Genomic DNA, 9,257 nt, shown 5'->3' with positions numbered 1-9,257 from the left:
ATATATCGAACCCACAAGAGTTAACAAGAGAAACAGAGACAGACAGAAACAAAGAAAATGCCCCTGTTATTTGAATACTATACAAATATGTTTTTAAAAAGATTTTTCATTTAAATTTGCCAAAATTTATTTTTTCCAAAATTTGTTATCCTTATTTACAGTTGAAAAGATCTCAAGGATTGAAACCGGTACTGAAATGTTTTTTATAAAAGTATTTTAGCATTTTCTACCTTGTCTTTTTTCAAGAATGTATATAATTAGGGTACTAAGAAGCACCAGCTTTGCTAAGGAAAGGAGTCATTAGAGAACTCCAAAGTCACAGTAATCATCACTAAATTTTAACAGGTATGGTGGAGGTATGCATGTATGTATGTATGTATGCATGCATGCATGCATGTATGTATGTATGTATGTATGTATGCATGCATGCATGTATGTATACTTTTAATCTTTTATCTTTTACTCGTTTCAGTCATTTGTAGGGTTTTAATCAAAGAAAATCAACCCCTTTTTTTTTTAAAAGCCTAGTACTTATTCTATTGCTCTCTTTTGCCAAATTGGTAGGATACAGGGAATGTAAACAAACCAACACCAGTTGTGTCAAGTGGTGGTTGGAGACAAACATAGAAACAAAGACCCACACACACACATAAATATATACATATAGGTATATCTGTCAGGTTTCTTTCAGCTTCCTTCAACCAAATCCAGTCACAAGGCATTGGTTGGCCCGAGACTTTAGTAGAAAACACCTTACCCAAAGTGTCATGCAGTGAGACTGAATCCAGAACCATGTGGTTGGGAAGCAAGCTTTTTACCACATATACATATCACATCCTCATCATGGTTTAACGTTCACCTTAAATGTGTGTGCGTGTATGCAATTACTCTTTTACTTGTTTCAGTCATTTGACTGTGGCCATGCTGGAGCACCACCTTTAGTCGAGCAAACCGACCCCAGGACTTACTCTTTGGAAGCCTAGTACTTATTCTATTGGTCACTTTTTGCCGAACCACTAAGTTACGGGGACGTAAACACACCAGCATCGGTTGTCAAGTGAAGTTGGGGGGACAAACACAGACACACAAACATATACACACACATACATATATATATACATATACATATATACGATGGGCTTCTTTCAGTTTCCGTCTACCAAATCCACTCACAAGGATTTGGTCGGCCCAGGGCTATAGTAGAAGACACTTGCCCAAGGTGCCACGCAGTGGGACTGAACCCAGAACCATGTGGTTGGTAAGCAAGCTACTTACCACACAGCCACTCCTGCGCCTATTTCTTTGTCTTAATACCATATGGTATTTGTATATGAGTACTACTGTCACACAAGCAGTGTCATTCATTTCCAATATTCTGCAAAAACATGTTTGGCCAAAGTGAAATATTATCTTTCTTAGAAACAAATGAGGGTTCATGACAAGAAGGGTATCCAGCTGTAGAAAATCTTTCCCAATAAAATCTGTCCAATCCATGCAAGTGTAGAAAAGTAGACGTTAAACAGGAACATGGTCAAATCTGGTCAATGAACCATAGGATGAAACATTCAAATAATTGTCAAAATATAAATACTGCACCATACAATGCATCAGTCTTACTTATTTTTTTAACTGGCAACACGCAGGAAGATGTGGGACAAGGTGGTGAAGCACGATTGTTAGATCTTGAGTCTCACAGAGGCGATGACAAGTGATCGAGACCTTTGGTGATTTGCCGTGCTTGAGGAGACATGTCAAGCCAAGTGAAATCATAGTCGTGGTCAGTGTTGGTGACACATAAAAGGCACCCATGCTGGTGACATGTAAAAAAACACCCAGTATGCTCTGTGGAGTGGTTGGTGTTAGGAAGAGCATCCAACTAGAGAAACCAAGCCAAAACAAACTGAAGCCTGGTGCAGCTCTCTGGCTTACCAGTGCCAGTGAAATCATCCTACCCATGCCAGCATGGAAAACGGATGCTTAATGATGATGATGATGATGATGATGATGCCTGAAAGAAACACACACACATACAAATACACACAACAAATGATTAAAATTTCATTAATATTACTTTAAAAAGTCTTACTTGATTTTAAGTCGTTTATAACTGAGAATTTAATAAACTCTGTCAGGTTTTTGTCATTCAGAAGCACAGGTGATTTTTCAAAGTGTGTATGGTTGTAATTTATACAAACCTGAACAAAGCATTTTTTAGACTGCGCAAACTCTATTTGGCAGGAAAGTGAAGAAAAATGTTCTGGAAAGAATATAAATGGGTTATTTAAAATAAGAAACATTTTACAAAGGATAAAGGCAAAGAAATATTCTGAATCTTCGAAATCTGTTACCACTTCTTTAAATTGAAAATGATGGAGGTAGGAGAAAAGCAAGAGGGTGAAAGTAAAGGTCTTGCTCCTTGTACATCCTGAGTTAGAACTGGGCCCAACTTGGCTTTTCATTTCTACATGAGTTCAAATCCTGTTGAATTTAATTTTGCTTTGCTTTTCATCCTTCCAGAGTCAATAAAATAAATACCAGTCAAGTACCAGCATTGATTTAATTGACTAATCCAGATTTCAGACCATGTGTCCATTTTAGAAACAATTATTATTATTATTATTATTATTATTATTATTATTATTATTATTATTACCATTTTGGTTTGGTTCAGGCTCAGTCTTATTCCTTGCAGGGTGTATGTGGGTAGTGGGTTACTACCTGTAACATTAGGTATCCACAAGTTTTCAGCAGTGTTTCAGGTGCTTAGAACCCTCCTGATAATCCTTGCTGTCCCTAAGAGACAAACTTTCTGTAGGAGATCTATTCCACTCTCCTTCAGTCATTTACTTACTGTTCCCAACACACCAATTACTTATAAGCATGACCTTTACTGTTCTCATGCTCCATATTCTTCCTATTTCAAATTTTAAGGGATTGTATTTTTTATCATTATTATTATTATGATAATAAGTGGCCTAGTGGTTTGGGTGTTGCATTCACGATCGCTAGATCATGGGTTTCATTCCCGGACCAAGCAGCACATTGTGTTGAGCAAAATACTTCATTTTATGATGCTCTGCAATCATTTCGATGTCAGACGTGTTCAGGCAACGTTGATTTGATGGAGAGAGTGAGCTAATGTACAGCACACACATTTGATCATTATAAACAAATCATTTGTGCAGGTCGTTCAGCAAAAGCTGAACACTCATACATCGTCTTCAGTGGTAGAGTTCATTATTATTATTATTATTATCATTATTATTATTATTATTATTATTATTATTATTATTATTATTATTATTATCATTATTATTATTATTATTATTATTACTATTATTATTATTATTCCACTGAGGTCAACTTTATCTTTTATCCTTTCAGGGTTGATAAATTCAGGACCAGTGAAACACTAGGGCCGATGTAACCAACTAGTCTCCTCCCCAAAAATTTCAGACCTTGTGCCTATAGAAGAAAGGATTATTATTATTATTATTATTATTATTATTATTATTATTATTATTAGTGTCATACTGAGAACTTGTGAGGTATGTGGATAGGGATAGCATAGGTTTCCCACAATTTAAATTGGTTGGCTACACAGACCACAAATTTGTGATCTGCACAGTTGATTTAGATAGGACCTGTAGACAGGGACCTGCTTATTGGGAGTTGAACATGTCCTTTCTGACATGTAAAGATTACAGGAACTGGATTAGTGAACTAGTTAGACAGTAGTTGATGGGGGCAATCATCAACAACTGGTGGTGGATAACTTTGAAGAGGGGGATTAGAGAAGAATAGTGCTTAGCAAAGAGTTAGCAATAGAAAGAAATAGATTAGAGAGAGAACTAGTTAACAAACTAGAAGGGGCAATTAGTAATAGCATTGTAACTGAGAATGGCCAATGGTGAGAATGGCCCTTCATCATTTCTTTGAGATGAAACACAAAGGCTGCATTGTCAGAGTTAAGACCCATGTGCTAAAACATGAAAGATCTGAAGCCATCTGATGGGCCCAAACAGTGGAGATGCGACATGGCAATGAAACCAACCACAATCAGGTCTTTGATGGATCAGCATAGGTGCATGCTATTCAGTTCCAAGCAGATGTATGCAGCTTTCCAGCAGCACTTTGCACAGCTGTTTGGAGAGGGCAATAGGTCAACAGCACGATCAGACTGTAATTTGTATGTGGACAGCCTGCCATGGCTTTCAGCAGTGGACACAAGGTTCTGTGAAAAGCTGATAACTGCCACTGAAATATGGGAGGTGATGAGTGATTGCACAAGTCACAAATCACCTAGTTTGGATGGTCTACTCTATGAATTTTATGTCTTTATGCCAAATTTATTTGGCAGCCACTTGACAGATATCTGTCATAACTGGAAGCAACACAGGAGAATTCCTAGTGCTGTTAGCCAGGATGTGGTAATACTGCTGAGAAAGGACACCAACAATGGGAACATGCTAGGGAATTTTCAGTTCATAAGTCTTTTCTAAACACAGAGTTTAACATTTTGGCCAATGTGTTAGCAAAAAAGCTTGTGCTTGTCATTGGTAGTCTGGTCAGGGAGACACGGACATGTGCACTTCTGAACAGGTCTATCTATGACAACTGCCACACTATGCAATACATCACAGGGAGGGCTGAGACTGAAGCTGGCTTCAATGAGGCCCTGATCAATTTGGATCAGTCAAAAGCATCTGATAGAGTTGGCCATCAGTACTTGCAAGCCATCCTAAAAGAGTCCAGTTTTGGACCCATTTTCAGAAGTTGGATCGCTGCAATGTACAGCAGCACCTGCTCAGTGGTCAAAGTAAACAGCCACCAATCAGAACCATTTCACATTGCATACTCGGTCCATCAGGGCTGCCTGCTGTCACCTCTTCTGTACATGTTGGTTCTCAAGCCACTGCTGCAGAAGTGGAAACAGCTGAGGGACATTCTTTTTGAAGTGGGACATGGGAGGGCAGTGTTAGTGTATGTGGATGTCACTATCATGGTGTCAGATGCCTCCAAAGTGGAGATGGTCAGCTCCATTCTAAAAGAATATGAGTCAGCTGAAGGAGCCAAAATGAACATCAAGAAGTCGGTGGGCTTGCAACTGGGCACATGGAGAGGCAGGTTAATGCCATTGGGTGGCATCATCAGATGCTGGACTGATGGACCAATTAAACTACTCAGGATTTGGTTTGGTCCCAACCTCCAGGTGGATAAGAACTGGGATGAGGTGAGGAATAAGGTGATCAGTCTTACCCAGAAATAGGCAGAGAGGAAACTGTCTCAGAAAGGTCAGCAGATGTGGTGTATGCCTACATCACCTCCATCATGATTTATCGCTTGAGCATTGTGCCTTACCCCAGTTACTGCTCAATCAGGTTGAAGCATCACTTATTTTTTTGTGGAAGGCATGTGCTCCAAAGGTCAGCTGGTCAGTCTGCTGTCACCACCCTCTGCATGGCAGCTGAGGCAAGCCTTGGCTTCTGAGGAACAGACATGCACTTAGGCCATGTCACCTGCAACAATTTCTAGACAGTAAACGTGTATGACTCTGTTTGTGAGTCACAACTTTCTGCAGTCTGTCTCTTTGACAGAGCTGCAGTCCTGGGTGAAGGATAAACTGAAACTGGGTGCCTGATGACTGGCACCTAGAATGTCGTCAAGCATTCACAGTTCTCTACTAGTCAAGCAATAAGATTGGTAGGTGTTCCTATTTAGCAATATATAGAACATTATAGATCTGGAAGTGCAACAACATCATGAGAGAAAGTGTGGGCATTGCCAAAAACGAACTGGCTAGTCTGTTCTGGAGGACTTTCTAGTTAAGGATTACCATGGATAATTTCCAGATGTCTTTGGCCTGGCAGTGCAACTAGTGGGGGCCACTGCCTGTTCAGGATAAACTCTACAGGCATAGATGTGCTCTCAGACAGGCTTGTTTAAGGTGTGCACAAAGCAACAAAACTATTCTACATACACTTATTCAGTGTCCAGGCATTGCTGACTTGTGGAATTATACTGAACAGCTGCTGTCACATGTGGGACAGATCTGTCTGTCAGTCAAGTCAGGCAGGCAAGGTAGTTTTCCTTTGCCTGGTGGCTGTGGCAAAAGAAATTGTGTCTGGTGGACAAAGCTGAAAGGAATGAGGACAGAGATATTCCTCTTTAGTAGAGCCCTCATTGACTTTTTCAAGTTTCACTTGAAAAGGAAAATGAGAGTGGAGAGGGAGGTGCTGTCCTTGAGTGAATTTATTTCAAGGTGGGTGAAAGTTGCAAAAATGGTAAGAGGGGATGGTACTGCTCTAAGTGTAGACCTGTGAGTCGGAGAGCACTTGTCCTCGGTATTCAGGGAGATCTTGGATAGTGGGGTTCCTCAATTATCCTGAGAAGTCCTCCTGTATATCTTTTTTTACTGTTATATACTATGTATACTTCCTTTCTTCTACTGTATACCACGTATTATGTTTTTCTCTTTTTTTTTATATCAATTTATTATATGTAAATCCCCATACTTTGTTTTTTGCATTGCCCCTCTCATGCTTCACCCTGGTAGCAAATGAAATAAATCATTATTAATATTATTATTGAGTGAGAGAGCAGTGTGCATACCATCAAAGTGACACTGGGGCAAAATATACGAAGCTCAGTATACCCATTGTGATTACCCATCTGATAAGGGTACACCAGGCACATGCATCACAACCAGATGCGCACAGCATGGTGACCTCATATCAAAATAAACAGTGCATGACTTTACAGTTAGAATTTTCTTCAGGTCGAATTATCCAAACCTGGTGATATAGTAGAAGACACTTGTCCAAGGTGCCACACAGTGGGATTGAACTCAGAACCATATGGTTGGGAAGCAAGCTTCTTACTACACAACCACGCTGGTGCCTATGGAATGAATTATACTCTGGAAACGTAAAATTGTGTACAAAGAATGTGTCTCTGTATAAAGAAATGTGTAGAGTCATCCTGGGGTGGTTGGCAAAAATTGTTAGGCCTAACATTTATTACAAGATCTTGGTTTGAGGTATATATTGTTCATGAATATAATAGATGATATGTTATGGGCTTCTTTCATTTAATTTCATTGAATTGATGCATAATAACCCCCTTCTACTATAGTGAAATTTTGGTCGGAAAAGAGGTTAATTGATTACACTGACACCCCACCCCCAGTGATCAACTGATACTTATTTTATTGAGCTCAAAAGAATGAAAGGCAAAATTGACCTTGGCAGAATCTGAATTCAGAAGGTAAGGATGGCTGAAATAGCACTCAATATTTTGTTTGGCATGCTAACTATTCTGTTAGCTCACCACCTTTCAGTTGATGCAAAATAAGAAGAGGTGGGGAGGGAAGAGAGAGAGAGAGAGAAAAGAATGACACAAGTTCATGAACAATAATATAGTAATAAATATACATTTAACTTACCTTTACAAACAATCTCTTCTTGTGCTGAAAGAGAAAGAAACAAAGAATAATATTACTTAAATTCAATAAAATTGCATTGCTATGAGTATGCATGTGAAGTCATTTGGTACGCATATGTACAGATATATCTGTTGAGTCCTTTAGCTGAAAAATTACCCTACTAAAATTGATTATGATGTATCCAGAGGAATACTCTCTCTCTCTCTCTCTCTCTGTGTGAGTGTGTGTGTGTGTGTGTGTGTGTGTGTGGTTGGTCAGCAGGTGATACATATCAACATCACAGTCCTCCTTTCATACTCTACAAAAAGGTTGTAGAGTGGCTACAGGCACTTAAACATACAAATAACACTGTGTAATACAACTTTTATCCCTAAGTGGCAACTGTTATTTCCTATCTGCTTACCCCTAGAAACTATGAAAAATGTTTCCTTCAAACTTTGCTTTTGTTACATTTATTCAAACCCCAAAGAATGTCTCTCAACACATGGCTATGATGCTCCCCCACTACTCCTGCTCATGAATGACCATGGGATTACACCTACAAAGTTACCCTCTGAGGCACAAGTCTGGGTAAGGTTGTTTTTGTGGAAGACCAGCAGCCTCTCCTCTTCACGCCACTGGTGATATCCAAGGAAAAAAGCAAAGGTTGATACAACTTTGCTCCAGCGACATTGCAACTCATTTCTACAGATGAGTGAACTGGAACAACATGAAATAAAACGTCTTACTCAAGAACACAACACACAACCCAGTCTGGAAATCAAACTCACTACCTTATGATTGTGAGCCTGAAGCTCTAACCACTGAGCTATGTGCTTTTGATCAGAGATGCATATATTGTCAGCCATTAAGGGGCATGATCAAGTGGTTATGGTCAAGTAATTGACAAGCAAATCTATAGTATTGAGCAGAATATTTGCTATAACAATATTTCTACTTCAGCAACTCAGTGCTGAATCTGTCTGAAATGTAAAGGAAAATAGGTCGGTTTCAAAACATTGATATCCAGGTCACAAAAGTAAAGTTGATTTCTAGATGGAAGCAAATAGGAAATAACACTTACTGACCAGAGACAAAAAAGAAAAGAAAAATTTTGAAACATAGTATAATCACACATACATTCACACACTGTATAAATAATTGTAATGAGTGTGACATAATTTGCAAGTCAGCTAGCAGCCTGACTAGGCATGGAAAAATACATAAGTTCACAGTTCAGCTAGTTGTTTCAGGAGCCTGTTTGAGTGTTGCATCTGTCAATGTGCTTGCAGAATGGTATCTGGGCTGAAGAGCCACATGCCTGCATATGGTTGTGCTAGGTTCAGTGAAAGGGTGGTACTCTGGAATAATTGGTATTTATGTATGCATGATATGTAGTTATCACCAACCACTCCACAGCCCTTTTTTGTTCAACATATTCACTCCCTCACCCATTCCCCATCTCTAACCATCCCACAATCTTTTCATACACTCTTTCAAACTCTACCCACTCCCACTTTCTTTTCTTTTGATTCATCTAGTGCCTCCAAAATCCACCTTGACACTTCATCACCACTAGTTTGGAGGCATAATCTATGTATATATTAAACAGAACAACAAAAGTTATAATGGATGGCAGGGTCGGTACTTTTCACATATCTGTAATTTTTCAGATTAACACCCGCACAATTACCCAACCCTAATCCTAACACTAACCCTAAACCCTAACACCCTAACCCTAAAACCGTAACCATAACACTAATCCTAACCCTAACCGTAACCCTAAACCCTAACCCTAATACCCTAGTGAAAATCGTGGTATATTTACAAAACA

General features: G+C 39.1%; 1 protein-coding gene across 2 annotated transcripts in view; it reads right to left on the bottom strand.

Annotated features, from left to right (window-relative positions):
• The window catches only part of LOC106868735 (adhesion G protein-coupled receptor L4), a 91,632-nt gene that overhangs the window by 66,873 nt on the left and 15,502 nt on the right, over positions 1-9,257 (bottom strand). For both annotated transcript variants that reach the window (XM_052967053.1, XM_014914132.2), the window contains exons 5-6: positions 7,445-7,468; positions 2,087-2,257 (exon numbers count right to left, since the gene is read on the bottom strand). In XM_052967053.1, the coding sequence (XP_052823013.1) occupies positions 2,087-2,257; positions 7,445-7,468 (195 nt within the window). The remainder of the gene's footprint in view (positions 1-2,086; positions 2,258-7,444; positions 7,469-9,257) is intronic.

The sequence above is a fragment of the Octopus bimaculoides genome, chromosome 4, assembly GCF_001194135.2.
Source record: "Octopus bimaculoides isolate UCB-OBI-ISO-001 chromosome 4, ASM119413v2, whole genome shotgun sequence".
NCBI lineage: Eukaryota > Metazoa > Mollusca > Cephalopoda > Octopoda > Octopodidae > Octopus > Octopus bimaculoides.
This window is presented reverse-complemented; position numbering and strand designations above follow the sequence as displayed.